Source organism: Vitis riparia, chromosome 14, assembly GCF_004353265.1.
Source record: "Vitis riparia cultivar Riparia Gloire de Montpellier isolate 1030 chromosome 14, EGFV_Vit.rip_1.0, whole genome shotgun sequence".
Taxonomy (NCBI): Eukaryota; Viridiplantae; Streptophyta; class Magnoliopsida; order Vitales; family Vitaceae; genus Vitis; species Vitis riparia.
The window spans coordinates 20642397-20659172 of NC_048444.1; the positions used below are offsets into that span (position 1 = coordinate 20642397).

Here is a 16776-nt window from a genome sequence, read left to right on the forward strand (position 1 = left end):
GCATCCTCAAAAATTCTAGTCTGGAAATCAAAGCCCATATTGTTGTCATTTTCCTTTGTACTAGATTTTGTGAATCTAGTGTCATGCATAACATGTTCCTCATTCGAACTCTTAACCTGAAATTGCATACACCACCTAATAATAATAAATACCATAAAACACAAATGTCAAAACATTGAAGTATTAGAAAATATAAACATAGTAAACATGTCATTAACTTCTAATAAAAGTTTTTTCAATTCATCCATCTTCAAGTTGAGTCTTTCAATTTCTTTCTTTAGATGATTGAAATTTAACTCTAAGCTTTGTCTGAATTTCACAAACTCCATCCATAATTTCTGCACATATTGCACATAAATGAAATAAAAATTTAACACTTACAACATTTAAATATATATATATATATATATATATATATATGACAAGTTTGTTCACTTTGAAATAACACACTTGTTAAATTTAGGTTTTTTCATGATCCTTGCAGACTTAACTTCCCATAAGTTTATTTATAATGAACTTAACACTAGTCAAGGTTAGGTTCCACATGTTAATTATGGAGTGAACATCTTGTATTAAATAAAGTACAAAAAAAAAATATGTATGCATTATTTATAATGGCTAAGTTTAGGTTAAATTACCTCTATTGATAACGCAACTGCATCATTTGTTGTTTCTTCTGCCATTGTAGCAGTAGCAGCAACAACATATGTGGTAGTGTCAAATGAGCTTTTTTCAGGCCTTAAGTCATCCTTCTTGGCACCTTGTGAGGCATTTGATTGGTGCAACATTTCTGCTAAAGCTTCTTGTTTATCTACATGTTTGCAATAATCTTGTTGTTGCTCTTCTAAACTGGATGTTAGGAGCAAATGAAAAGTTAACTACAAAATCCAAATCAAATATAATTATTAATAAACAATAATACAATAATATTTATAATTGCACTCGTAAAATTTAAAGGTAAAGAATTACTTGCATTAGGCTCTAGAAATACATTTTCAACCTCAGTAGACCTTGGAACACTAGTTGCACTCCAATTTAATATTCGAGGATAGCTCCCAAATACATAATTGACATATTTCAATCCAATAAGTGGAATAGCCTCGTATGCCCAAACCTGGAAGGCATATGGAAATTCAACAAGACTATATGCTTTAACTGCAACTTCTCCCTTTGTTTTCTTCTTATCTTGGTATTTAGATACCCGATTCTCCAAAGCTCTTTGCAAACTAAATAGTGTCCTCTCATAACAAATCCCTCCCATGGATACTTGTTAAAAGCCTCCAAATTATCAACCAAAATAACCAATTCCATATCTATTAAAATTTTCCCTTCTTTCCCAAATAAAACATGCTTTAAAAAATACAAAAGTGCCAACTTTATCACCTCTTCATCTTCTTATTCTTTTTTTTTTTTTTTTACCTCTCCTAAAGAAAAGAAAACTTTCTCCAACTCATTATTACACACCTTGTTTTCTCCTTTAAAGTATGTGTCCCTTATTCGTAATGATTTTTAATCACATTTTGGAATATGATCAAATCTCAAGTCTGTAATCAATGCAAACTCTTCTTTACTAAATCTTAAGCCCATTGACTTTAATAAAATCCATATTTCATTGTCTCTTTTGGTTTCACATTGGCGTAACAACAATTGATGAACAATTTGGACTGAAAATCTAAGTTCGGGAAAGAGTAAAAAATGACCAGAACATGATTTCATAAACATCTCCAATTGTGGTTTAGTCAATTTCTTCTTAACATTTTCAATGACTACCAAGTGAGACAAGCATGCAATTTTTCTAGGAAAGTACTCCTCTTTAGGTATTTTAGATGTAAAAGATAGGAGATGAGAAGGAATGTCAATCTACAAGATAATAACAATTTGTAAAAATATCAATATAAATTGAGTAAAATTATATTACCAAACTTATCCAACTATGTTAAATCCATCATTTCGTATTACTTCTTAATATAGACTTTATTTTCATATTATTTAAGGATGTCATGTCAAATGCTAATATTCTAAAGATATTATTTTACTAATGCAATTGAAGCTATTATATTTTACTAAGTTGCAGCTAAAAAAATGCAAACATTATTCTAATGTTTATTGAAATTTGAAATAAAACCAAACCATTTTGAAATTAGAACCTGTTGACAATGAACTTGATAGCAGTTAAGTTCAACTTTTTCTTAACATATATATTTAAATCAAAATTCTAAATATTTGGATAAAATAATTTCATAAAAATTATATTCAAATACGTTATAAATTCATAACAAATAACTTCATTACACAAAATTTCAAAACCTTTTGATGGTGAACTTGATAGTAGTTAAGTTTATTTTTCTCTAATCATTCAAATATTGCTTTAAACCTTGGACTATAACCTCACTAAGAAAATTTTCAACTTCAATTCCATAAAAGTTTTATTCAATTAGATTATCAATTCATGAAAAATAAATTCATTAAAAAAAAATCAATTAAAATGGATAAAATTTAAAAATAAAAACCAAAATTTCAAGTAGAAAATTAATGTTTACTGAATCAATTGATTTCTTTTTATTTTCTGATGATGATGACGAGGTTTCAAAATCTTGTTTTGTTTCACTTCCATTTTTTCTCAAAATTTTATAACTCTTCCCTTTCATATTTTTCATCAACGGATTTTCTTCATTTGCCATTTTCATAAATTGAATCAACACACAATATCAGAAAGATGAAAAATAGGGTTTTATTTAAAAATAAAAAATAAAAGGAACCAAAATAAGACACTTAGAGTTTCTTTTCATTTCATGGATGACGGTTCATATGTACAGTTCGAAAAACTGAAATAAAATAAAATAAAAAAAAAAAAAAAGTGAAACTTACTTTATGTTTTTTCCTTGTGTTGTGTTACTTTTTTGTTCTCTTGTAATGAACGAAAAAGTCCTTCGTGATTTCTTTCTTGTAGGTTAACAAATGGAACAAATGGGTTTGTAGGGTAAGGAATGGACACAACATAGGGAAAAATTGGAGTTGGAGGGAAAATGGGTTGAAGAGATAGCTGAGGGGTATTTTTGTCCAAGTTGGGTCATTTTTTAAACTTAAATAAATGGGGGGGTTAGTTTTGCAATATTAAGGGAATTTTATCCCTTTTAATCGGTTATCCCTTTATTTTAATATACGTTACAAACATAATATTTTATTTAAAATGAATAATGAATAAAGTTTAATTTTTTTAACATATAAATAACCTAAGTTTTTTATTACATGCACACAGTTAGTCCTTAATTACGAGCATAATATTTTGAAATATTTTGATTCAATTTGCAATTAATTGAATTGGTTTTTTGAATTCTAAATTATTCTTAAAAATTAAATAACCAAAGTATTGTTAAAAATTAAAAGAGTTATTAAGGAATTTAAATTATTAATTTAATATTTTACTTAATTTATAATTATTTAGCTAGTGAGAAAATTCAAAAATATTTATAAATCATAACTTATAATTAGGGGCAGAGTCAAGATTTCGGGTGTTTATGGGGGCGGCGTGCAACTTCTAAAACATATGTAAAGTTTGTCAATAACAACATATATGGGCTTTAGCCTCCCCACCCCCGAGCCTACTTGGATCCACCGCTACTCATAATATATTAGTTTTGATTTTTTGTTCATTTTTTTTGGTAAGAAAATTTATAAAAATATAATCATGTGTAAAAAAAAAAAAAAAAGTTATTGTAAACCATTTTATCCAAAAAATTTTGGTATTAATGGATTTATTATTTAAGTTTTAAGTTATTTTTAAAAGTTATTAGACTCGCTAATGAATCCAACACATTAAGTTTTGCTTAATTCGAAGTTTATTTGCTTAGTGAATATATACATATATATATATATATATATATATATATATATATATATATATGTATGTATATGTATATAATGATTTTATATAGAAAAGAAACAATAGAATCATTATAAACCGATTTTTGTTCATAATTTTTTCATATTGATTGGATCATTATTTAAATTTTAAGCTATTTTTAAAAATTAATAGACTAGTTAATCAATCCAACATTTTTTTTTTTAATTTGGAGTTCATTTGCTTAATGAAAAAAAAATCAAAAAATAATGATTCTATATAGAAGAGAAATAATAGTCGTTATAAACCAATATGTGTTCATAGATTTCTAGTATTGATTGGATTACTATTTAAGTTTTAAGTTTTTTTTAAAAAAAAAATTACTAAACTTGTTAATAAATCCAACATATTAGGCCTTCTTTAATTTGGAGTTTATTTGTCCACTGATAATTTGTAAAATTATAATATATATATATATGTAAATAAGAAAGTAATCAAGTCATTTAAAATAAATTTTGGTTTATGACTTTCTAATATTATTGAGTTTCATGACTTTTTAATACTAATTAAATCGATTTTTAAATTTTATATTATTTTGAATATTAATAAATTTTATATAAAAAGAATAATTTGATTTAGAATTTGTTTACTTAATGAAAAATTTTAGAGATGTTAAAAGAGATTCATATAAAAACAAGTGTACTTTAAAGGAATAAGGTAGCATCGATAGTAGATTGTGGAGAGGAAAAAACCGATATCATGTTCAATTTTATTTGTTTTTATAGTTTTTTTTTTTAAAAAAAAAAATTTGTGAAAACTACTTCTACTTATTCTTTAAAAACTATTATTTATTTCACTTTGTTTTTAAAAATTAAAAATAGAAAATAATAGGCAAATGTTGTGAATTTTAAAAAATCATTTTCTATTTTTAAAAATAAAATATTGTTTTTCAATCACATGACCAAAAAAGATTTTAGTTTGGATGAATTATTTTTAAAAAATTTTTTTATTTTGATTTTGTAAAAATATGGTAAATTCAATTTATATAATATTAATTAAATCTAATTCAAATCTTATTAAAAATAAAAAATTATTTGTGATTACAAATAAATTTAAAAATAAACAGTTTTTAGTAAAACATGAATATAAATATTATAATAAAATTATAAATGATATTTTTTATAAAAATATTATTTTAACATAAATAAAAAAATATGGATATTAACATATTAATAAAAGCGCAATTGCTTTTTTATTAAAATGAATGATAATAATAATAATAATAATATTTTTATTGTTAATAATATTTTATTTAAAATGAATAATGAATAAAGTTGAACTTTTTTTAACATGTAAATGAGTCAAGTTTTTTATTACATTTATATATTTAATATTCAGTTATGAACATTAGAATGCTTTGATTTTAATATGCAACTAATTGAATGAGTTTTTTATTTTCAAATTATTATTTAAAATTATTAATTATCCCTCACTTAATTTAAAATCTATTACGTGGTGAGAAAATTTAAAAAAAAATATGGTTATGTGTATAAAAGAAATAGTAAAGTCATTACTCATAATTTATCAATTTTGGTCTATTGTTTTTTGTTGTGATTAAATCTATTTTTTGAGTTCCAAATTATTTTTTAAAATTATTAAGCTCCTTAATAAATTAAATACAAAGCGTCTTCTAATTTGAAGTTCATTTCTCCTGTGAGAAAATTTATGAAAATATAATTATATATAAGAAATGTTGTAAAACAAGGACAAATACAATGCAAATCATAGTAGAAATGAAATATATCTTACTTTGATATATAATAGAGAAGAAGAAATTAGAGAAGAGAGTTGAAAGAATGAAAGAAAGAGAGAGAGAATGAGAGGAAGAACTTTTCTTTCTTTTTCTCGGGATGCTCTTACATGGGGTGTAAGAAGCCTTTTATAGGCTTCATAATATGAACTCCTATTACTCATCTTAAAGATGAGTAAATGGAGTTCATAATGACCATCAATGTGGTCATTCACCACTCTTCATTTACAACACTCCCCCTTGGATGACCACCATATTAAAAGAATATGTCTCATTAAAACCTTGCTAGTAAAAAACCTTATAAGAAAAACCTAGCGAAGGAAAAAGAGTGCAATATTGTTTTCTTGGTATATTAGGACTACCTCGTTAAAAACCTTGCCAATAAAACCCAGTAGGACAAAACCTGGACGAAGGAAAAAAGAGTACAGTACACTAACACTCTTTTACAAGCTTACTCCCCCTCATGTCGATATCCTTGAATTGACACATTCCAATCCTGTGTATTAACTTCTTGAATGTTGAGGTTGGCAATGATTTTGTGAATAAATCTGCTAGATTATCACTTGAGCGTATTTGTTGCACATCAATTTCACCACTCTTTTGGAGTTCATGTGTATAAAAGAATTTTGGTGAAATGTGTTTAGTTCTATCTCCTTTAATATAACCCCCAATTATTTGTGCAATGCATGCAGCATTATCTTCAAATATTATTTTCGAGTCACCTTTGATAGAGGAGAGTCCACATGATTCCTGAATATGCTGGATCATAGACCTTAGCCATATACATTCACGATTTGCTTTATGAATTGCCAGTATTTCTTAATGATTTGATGATGTGGCTACCATTGTTTGTTTGACAGATCTCCATGAAATAACAGTACCATTGCAATTAAACACATGCCCTGTTTGTGACCTACCTTTATGTGGATCTGAAAGATATCCTACATCTGCATATCCAAACAATTGTTGTTTTGATTCCCTTGAGTAAAATAAATCCATATCAGTAGTCCCGTGAAGATAACGCAATATATGTTTGATACCATTCCAATGTCTTCGAGTTGGAGCGGAACTGTATCTTGCTAATAAATTGACAGAAAAAGCAATGTCTGGACGTGTACAATTGGCAAGATACATAAGTGCACCAATAACACCAAGATATGGTACTTCAGGACCAAGTAACTCTTCATCTTTTTCGCAAGAACGAAATGGGTCTTTTTTCACATCAAGTGATCAGACAACCATTGGAGAACTTAAAGGATGCGCTTTATCCATATAAAAACACGTCAAAACTTTCTTAATGTATGTTGATTGATGTACTAAAACTCCATTTGGAAAATGCTCGATCTGCAGGCCGAGACAAAATTTTGTTTTTCCAAGATCTTTCATCTCAAATTCATTTTTCAAGTAATTTGTTGTTCTTGTGAGCTCTACAAGAGTTCCAACAAGATTTAAGTCATCAACATACACTACAATAATTGCAAATCCAGTTTCTGATTTCTTAATGAAGATGCATGAGCATATAGGGTTATTCACATACCCTTCTTTTAGCAAGTATTCGCTAAGGCGATTGTACCACATGCGTCCAGATTGCTTTAATCCATACAAGGATCGTTGTAACTTGATTAAGTACATACTACGAGGCTTTGCATTATTTGTTTCAGGCAATTTAAATCCTTCAGGGATTTTCATGTATATATCATTATCCATGGATCCGTATAAATATGTTGTAATAACATCCATGAGACGCATATCCAGTCCTTCTGAGAATGCCAAACTAATTAAGAAACAAAAGTGATTGCGTCCATGACGAGAGAATATGTTTCCTCGAAGTCAATACCAGGTCTCTGCGAAAAACCTTGTGCTACTAATCGCACTTTATATCTTATGATCTCATTATTCTCATTGCGTTTTCGTACAAATACCCATTTGTACCCAATAGGCTTTACATCTTCAGGTGTTTGGACTACATGTCCAAAAACTTCTCATTTTGTTAATGAGTTTAATTTTGCATGTATAGCTTTTTTCCATTTTGGCCAATCATTTCTTTGTCGACATTCTTCCACATTTCGTGGTTCAGGATCTTCATCATTTCTTATGACTTCAGAGGCCACTTGGAAAGCAAAAATATTGTTAATAACAATATTATTTCGATCCCATTTTTCTCCCGTGTGTACATAATTTATTGAGATCTAACAATTTTCAGGTATTTGTGCCTCTTCAAGGGCTTCTTGTTCAATATGTGGGTCTTTAGGGGCTTCTTGTTCAATATCTGCCTCTTCAGGGGCTTTCTACATTATTTGTGCCTTTTCTAGGGTTATAGATTTATCAATTTTAAACTGATTAGTCATTTTGATGGCCTCTTCTAGAGTGCCAAGTTTTTCTTGGGTTCTCCTCTTCCGGGGAGTTACATCCTTTGAGCTGACAGGCCTACCACGCTTCAGGCGTATCTTAGATTCATTTGTTAACTGTCCTACAAGGACATCAATCCGTGCTGGAGTATTTGCCGCCGGGATATGTGACTTTGTCACTTTCTTTGTATCAATCAATGCATCTGGTAATTGATTTGCAAGATTTTGCAAATGAATGATCCTTTGAACTTCTAGTTCACATTGATTTGTACAAGGATCAAGATGGGTCATAGTAGATGTCTTCCAACTAATTTCTCGTCGTTCTTCAGGAATCGAATTTTGTCCCCCTAATGACGGGAAAACACTCTCATTAAAATAACAATCCACAAAGCGGATTGCAAAAACATCTCTTGTCAAAGGTTCAAGATATCTTATGACAGATGGAGAATCAAAACCTACATAAATTCCAAGTCTTCGTTGGGGACCCATTTTAGTGTGTTGTGTAGGTGCAATTGGTACATATACTGCACAACCAAAGATTCATAAGTGAGAGATATTTGGTTGTTTTCCAAGCACAAGTTGTGAACGGGAGTATTTATGGTAAGTTGTAGGTCGAATACGGACTAAAGTTGCAGCATGCATAATAGCATGTCCCCAGGCAGAAGTAGGTAATTTGGTTTTCATTAGTAATGATTGAACTATTAATTAGAGACATTTGATGAAGGATTCTACTAAACCATTTTGGGTATGAATATGAGCAACAAGATGCTCAATATTTATCCCTACTGACATGCAATAGTCAATGAATGTTTGAGAAGTAAATTCGCCAGCATTATCAAGATATATTATCTTAATTAGATAATCTAGAAATTGTGCTCGTAATCTGATTATTTGTGCAAAGAGTCTAGCAAAGGCAACGTTACGTGTAGAAAGGAGACAAACATGTGACCACCTAGTAGAAGCATCTATTAAGATCATAAAATAACGAAATGGTCCACATGGTGGATGGATTGGCCCACATAAGTCCCCATGTATTCTTTCTAAAAAGGTTGGTGACTCAGATATGACTTTAGTAAAATATGGTCTGATTATCAATTTACCTTGTGAGCAGGCAGCACATGAGTATTCATTGGGCGAAAGAATCTTCTGGTTCTTTAGTGGATGCCCATGTGAGTGTTCGATTATTCGACGCATCATTGAAGACCCTGGGTGACCTAGCCTATCATGCCAAAGGACAAAAACTTTTGGGTCGTTGAACTTCTGGTTCACAACAACATATGATTCAATAGGCTTTATAGTTGTATGATACAACCCAGAGGAGAAAGCCGGGAGTTTTTCCATTATAAGCTTCTGGCCAGATATAATGGAAGTAATGTAAAGATATTCTACATTATCTTCATTCATAGTTTCAATATGATATCCATTTCTGCGGATATCTTCAAAACTGAGCAAATTTATTCTGGATTTGCTATAATATAAAGCGTCATTTATATGGAATCTAGTTCCATTTGGCAACGTTATGTTTACTCTTCCAGAGCCTTTAACTAAGTTTGTAGTACCAGATATAGTACTTACATTAGCTTTTATTAATGTCAAATAGAGAAAATATCTTTTATCTCGAAGAATTGTGTGCATGGTCGCACAGTTTGCGAGACATACATCATCTTCATTCATCTTGAGACCAAATAACACATGGATTTCAGATATAACAAAAAAAAAAAAAAACAAGGCATAATGTAAATAACAAAGAAAATCATATGTAAATATAAGACATAATAATATATTATTTTATATAAAAGTAACATCAATCAATTTTAATTTTCTCATCATTTATCAAATGATCTGTTTTTTCATTGGGACCTCCAAAGAAATCAATGTCATAGTAGGTTAGGTCCACTCCACCACCATCAGTAAAGTTCATTTCTATCTCTTTTCCTTTTGCTTTTATTGATGCTTGGTAAAGGTCGACCAAATGTTTGGGCGTACGACAGGTACGCGACCAATGCCCCTTCATACCACACCGATAACAATTATTATCATGGTTCTTAGGAGGTTTATCTTGTAAACGATTCCCATTTTCTTGTTTTGTCTCAGTATTGTTTCACTTCCGGTGGTGCAATGAGGCTTTCATTTTCTAAGAATTATTACTATAAGAACCATGCTATCGGGGATTTCTTCCATGACCACGACCACTTCCTCGTCCTCGTCCACGTCCACGTCCACGAGTTTGGGACGATATTACATTCACTTCAGGGAATGGTTCAGATCCAGTTGGACGAGACTAGTGATTTCTCATCAAAAGCTTATTATTTTGTTCAGCAACAAGAAGACACGATATTAATTCAGAATATTTTGTAAATCTACGCTCTCGATATTGCTGCTGCAGGAGCACATTCGAGGCATGAAACGTAGTAAAAGTTTTCTCTAACATGTCTTCTTCTGTGATTTTTTCTCCACACAGCTTTAATTGAGAGCTGATTTTGAAAAGTGCGGAGTTGTATTCACTAACAGTTTTAAAATCTTGCAACCTTAGGTGCATCCAATCATATCGAGCTTTTGGGTGAATCACAATTTTCTGGTGGTCATATCTTTCCTTCAAATTACTCCATAGAGTAAAAGAGTCCTTTACCGTAAGATACTCATTTTTTAAACCTTCATGGAGGTGATGGTGAAGGAAAATCAATGCTTTTGCGCGATCCTACAGGGATGCTTGATTTCCTTGTTTGATTGTAGCTCCAAGGTTCATTGCATCAAGATGTAATTCAGCATCAAGGATTCAAGATAGATAGTTCTTTCCCGAAATGTCAAGTGCCACAAATTCGAGTTTTGTGATATTCGACATTGTCAAATAACTTCATATATATGACAAAACAATATTATTAGAATCAATTATAACAACTTGATAGCATTGGTATAACTTTGATTATAAACAAAATCAAATAATTTGTTTATAACTTTTAAGAATATGTAACAAAACAAATCAACAATAATATAAATATGTAAAATTTTATTCTATATAAATAACTTCAAGTTTAAGATACGAGAATTACATTCAGAGCAATTTGTGCTGATAACGTGTTGTAAAATAAGGACAAATACAATACAAATCAAAGTAGTAGAAATGAAATATATCTTACTTTGATATATAATAGGGAATAAGAAATCAGAGAAGAGAGTTGAGAAAATGAAAGAAAAAGAGAGAGAATGAGAGGAAGAACTTTTCTTTCTTTTTCTCGGGATGCTCTTACATGGGGTGTAAGAAGCCTTTTATAGGCTTCATAATATGAACTCCCATTCTCATCTTAAAGATGAGTGAATGGAGTTCATAATGATCATCAATGTGGTCATTCACCACTCTTCATTTACAACAAGAAAAAAATTAATAGGCTCATTGTAAACCAATTTTTATCCATAAATGTATAGTATTAATGGATTCATTATTTGAGTTTCAAATTATTTTTAAATATTATTAAACTCGTTAACCAATTTAATGCATTAAATCTTGTTTAATTTAAAATTTATTCCCCTAGTGAAAAAATCAGAAAAATATTATTTTATGAAGAAGAAAAATAAATAGAGTTGTTCTAAGCCAATTTTTATCCATAAATTTCTAATAGTAATTAGGTTGTTATTTGAGTTTTAAATCATTTTTTAAAAATTACTAGACTCATTAATAAATCTATAGTATTAAATCTTACTCAATTTGAAGTTTATTTACCTAGTGAAAAAATTTGTAAAAATATGATATATGTAAAGAAGAAACTAATAATGTCATTTAAAATAAATTTTAGTTTATGACTTTCAAATGTTATTGACTTCTATAATTGTCTACCACTAATTAAATCACTTTTTGAGTTTCAATTATTTTTGAAAATTAATAAATTTTATTTATCAAGTATAGTTTGAGTTAGAATCTATTTGTTTAATAACAAACTTTAGAGAAATAAAAAAAAAAAAGTATGTGTAATTTAAAAGAAGATCATACGTGAAGATTTTCAATATTAATATTAGATAATTGAAAAAGAAGACGTGTTCAATTTTATTTGTTTCTTGTCATCTTTAAAATTTTCTCATTTTCCTTTTGTTTTTAAAATTAGATAAAAACTTCTACTTATTTTCCAAAGACAGTTTTATATTTTACTTTGTTTTTAGTGTGTTAAAATATAGAGAAAAAAATGTTACGACAAACTTTATTTCCTTAAATTGGTGAAAATTTTATTATAAAAACACTTCGAGTTTCACGTTGTCAAATATGCTCTTAGTAAACTTTACTCTAGGAAGTGCTACAAGTGAATTTTTAACCTTCTAAAGTATTTTCTAAATTTTATCATATGACTGATTTTTTTTTTTCAACAATACTTCTTAGAATAGAAATACTTTTTTATAAACACGCTAAAACAGACTTTAACTCAACTCTCCTTCAATGTTTTGAAAACCTGACCAAATTTTAACTCAACTCTCGAAGTCTCCATTCATAATAACACAATACTTCTCGTCCTACACACAAAATCATCCCCCTTTTACCCTTTCAAGAAAGAAAAGGAAAGGAAAGAAAAAAAAATCCTAATCAATTTCAACACAGGGAAAAATCCGAAAAAGAGACAAAAAAAAAAAAAGGGAAAAAGGAAAGCCTACATTTCCTTTCCAACATCACTCTGTTATTTCTTAGCACACACTTGCTCTTCATTCCAATACATACTATCTTGCTTTAGATTCAAATTGACTTTGAGCACCATGAGCTAAGAGAAAGAAGCTAGGCCTTTGTTGCAATCCTTCAGAATAGAGAGGTTCTTCAAATTCAGTACTGTTACTACTACTCTTGAGCATCACATGTCTCCTCTTCTTCAGGCCATCCAGACTCTTTAACAATGCTGGAGAGGGAGAATGAAGTTCTGCCCCCATGAATTCATCCATCTGCTCTAAGCCCATTTTAAGAGCATAGTTCCTTCTTCAAATCCATATCTTTTCCCTATAAAATACTCATTTTAAGTTAACTTGTATTAAAAGAGAGAGAAAGAGAGAGAGAGAGAGAGAAAGGTCATTTGCATTTTGCATTGCTTCCCTATCATACTCAGCCTGCACTTCCACCATTCAGAAATATTACAATGCTTCCATATGGAGTGTTGTCTTCCCCTCCTGCATTCTAGTAACCATCACCATTGTCTGATACGTGGAAACAGCAGAGAATTTACTTTTTCTTCCAATTCCTGTCATGATCAGCTGGACAATTTAATCAATCAACCATGCTCTCACCCACTATTTCATTGGCAGTTCTTCTGCCTGGACAAGATCAGATTCATTTCTCTCAAGTGAGATGCCCTTTTTGAAGTATATGCAATCCGGTAGAACTAGAAGAGTCACAGGTAGAAATCCATTTGCACCCATTTCCTGGAGAAAGTAATTACTCTTAGTGCCTCATTATCTTATATAATCCTTGTGTAGTTGTATCTCAAGTGTAACCATCTCGCAAGCAACCATTTTCATCCATCTCCGCAAGTAACTCCCCTCATCCAAAAGCCTTCTCTGCAGAGCCCATTGATCAATATATCATACGTCCAATATTAGTTGCAAACTTTCGGAGAAGAGACTGGAAAAGAGCTTCCTCACAGCTTTAAGGTTCAGCACCTCTGCACATGCCATCGATGACAATAGCACAAATCTCTATGTTAGGTGATTCAATTGCAGGGAGGGAACAAGAAATAAGCAAAAGAAAGAAGAAGACAGGCTTCCCACTTTCTCCTATTGATTTTTTCTAAAATGGAACAAATACAAAAACACATCACCACAAATAAAAGGGAAAAAAGAAAAAAAATCACATCAATGAACAAAACATCCATACTCCCAACCTCATCACCAGAATAGTCTTCCCAGCTACATCTTCACCCCTCATTAACTAAGAAGGTAGGTATGAAAGCTAAGTGCCCCACATGCAGCCAAAGCAACAGAGGCATTACCATGGTTTCACTTTCTTTCTGGCATTCATATTTATCTCTTAAAAGAAAAGGCAAAACTTTTCTTGCAATTGTTCTCCTTTTCTTTCTTGTTTTTTATTTTTTATTTATCAACACACTGGGTATAGATGTATGTGCCACCAAACTTTAATATATACCATCATCCTCAACTATTGCACTTCATTGAATTTCTAAATGAAATAAAACTTAAATGTCATTTAAAACTTAGATCATTTAGATCACCAATTCAAGCAGAAAGAATGTTCCTATAAAGTTTCCAAGTAATAATTAGATAAATGTATAGAATCTCTACTATACATAATATGATATAGTTGTAAATCTCAAGGCTACGGTTTCTATATATATTGAACTCTAGTGCAACCAAGGGAACTAAAACCTAAGAACTGCTTCAAGTGACGCTAGTGGCAATAACCAATGAATCGTTGCTCATATCATTTCCAAAAGACAATCACTGTAAGGTCCATTAAATGAAATCCAATTGGAAGGAAATCAATGGCAGGTAAAAATATGGTAACAACAGAAATTATAATTAACAAGAATTATCTCTTGCAAAACCATGACATTTTCATAAATCCAACTCTTTTGCTTGCAAAAACTTGTTGATACAATCAAAAGGCATTAACAATAACAGAGACAAGTGGGACCCCCTAAGAATACCACATCTAGAGTTGATGAATACCAGAACTCTTTACTGCACAAACTCACATAGAATTTGTTTTACAGATTGATCCAATCCATCATCAGATAACATTTTCACAAATAAGGTCATAGTGGATGCATCAGCAGAAAATCCCCTCGCAAACATTTCTTGAAGAAGTTGAATAGCTCTTGATGTCTCATTATTTCGTAAAAATCCCCGGGTAATTGTATTGTAAATGCAACCATTCTGTGTGCAACCATTCTCATCCATTTCCCTAAATAACTTACTTGCCTCATCTAATAACCCTCTTCTACAAAGCCCATTGATCATTATACTATAAGTCCAAACATCAGGCTGCAATCCTTTGGAGGAGAGATTGGAAAAGAGGTCCCTTGCAGCTTCAAGTTCGCCAGCTCTACACATCCCATCAATGGCAATATTATTAACTTGTATATCAGGATCCAAATTACTACCTTCAATAGCTTTCAGCAAAGCCATAGCTTCAGCAAGATAACGATTTTTGCATAGATAGTCCAATAAAATTCGGTAAGTGACAAGATTTGGAATTTGGCCGCAAGCTACCATCTCATGAAAAAGTGCTATTGCATCCTGGAGTCTTTCCACATGCCACAAGCCATGTATAAGAGTGCTGTAAGTCACAGTGTCAGGAATCAATTCTTGTCGACACATCTCTCCGAAAAGATACATGGCCTTATCTATCCTTTGAATCTTGCAATAACCATTGATTAAGGTGTTATAGCTGATAACATTAGGCATACAGCCCTTACAAACCATCGTATCAAATACTTTAACTGCCTCATCCATTTCAGATCGCAGACAGTGTCCATCCATCAATGCAGTGTAGGTGACTACATTAGGCTCCACACCTCTTTGAATCATCTTGTCGACTACATCATGTGCCTCTGTGACCTTTCCTTCTTTACAGAGTGCATCCACCACTGTATTAAAACTAACTACATCTGGCATTATCTTGCTATCTACCATTTCGTTCAACAGTGTTGCGACATGTTTCCACTCACATAAAGTACAAAGAGCGTGGATTAATGAGTTGTAAGTAAAAATATCAGGTGAAATGCCTTTCGTGACCATCTCAGAGAAAAGGTTGAAAGCCTCAGTTACTTGTCTATCCTTACAAAGGCTATCAATAATGGTGTTATAAGCAAATACATTAGGCTGACAATTTTTTTGTACCATGCTCCTAAGTAACCTGATAGCGGCACTAGTGTTGCCCACTTTGCACAACCCATTTATCAGAGTTCCATATGTAACTACATCGGGTCGAAAACCTTCCCCAATCATTTTATCAAACAAGTGGAGGGCTTCACCGATTTTACCCTCAACACAGATCCCCCTAATCAGAGTGGTGAACGTTGCAGTGTCGGGTTGATGCCCAAGTTTGAGGATTTTGGCTAAGACGGAGAAAGCGAAACCCACCCGATTCAAGTGGCAGAAAGAGTTAATGAGGATGTGAAGGGTGTAAATATTGGGGGGAATTCCAAAAGAAGCCATTTGGTGAGAAAGAGAAAGCAGAGTGGAGTGGTGTTTCATTTTAGCAATGGTGGTTAAAAGTTTATTAAAATCAACAGTGGAGGGAGGAGGTTGCATACGAAGCATTCGATTAAATGACGAGATGGCATCGTCAATGGTATTAAAATGTAGGGATTTGGAATGAAATCTATTATGTGACAAAGACAAGAAATGAGGACGAAGAGAAAGCATCTGCGTACCAGAAGGACGAGAAGAAGGCCTTCTCATAACCATCTTCATCTTCAATTGCTTGAAGGAGAAAAAGTATTTTTACAATAATTTCAATCATCTTTCCTTTATTAATTTGAAAAAGTCATCCTTAAATTTGTCGATTGAGGTATTCCTTCCTTAAACCTGTAACATCAAGGCTTGGGTTTTTTTAAAAAAAATAACATAATTTCTCTTATAAAATAACAGAAGGATATTCTTTTGTAGAGAATACCACTACAAAGACGGTATCCAATAATTAATTTTAATGCAAAAATTTTGTTTGCATATATTTTTTTCATAATAATGCTTGTTTAAAATCTAGTTAAAAAAATTAAGATATTAAAAATGTTTCGACATCTCAAATTTTAAAAAAATTAAAAGTAATTTTTAAAATATAAGATAAATTC

At 30.9% G+C, this 16776-nt stretch overlaps 1 protein-coding gene across 1 annotated transcript; it reads right to left on the reverse strand.

Moving 5' to 3' along the window:
- Positions 1–14659: 14659 nt before the first annotated feature.
- LOC117930537 (pentatricopeptide repeat-containing protein At1g63080, mitochondrial-like) lies at positions 14660–16141 on the reverse strand. Its single transcript, XM_034851181.1, has one exon. It carries the CDS (start codon positions 16139–16141, stop codon positions 14660–14662), a length of 1482 nt encoding a protein of 493 aa, XP_034707072.1.
- Between the last annotated feature and the right edge of the window lie 635 nt (positions 16142–16776).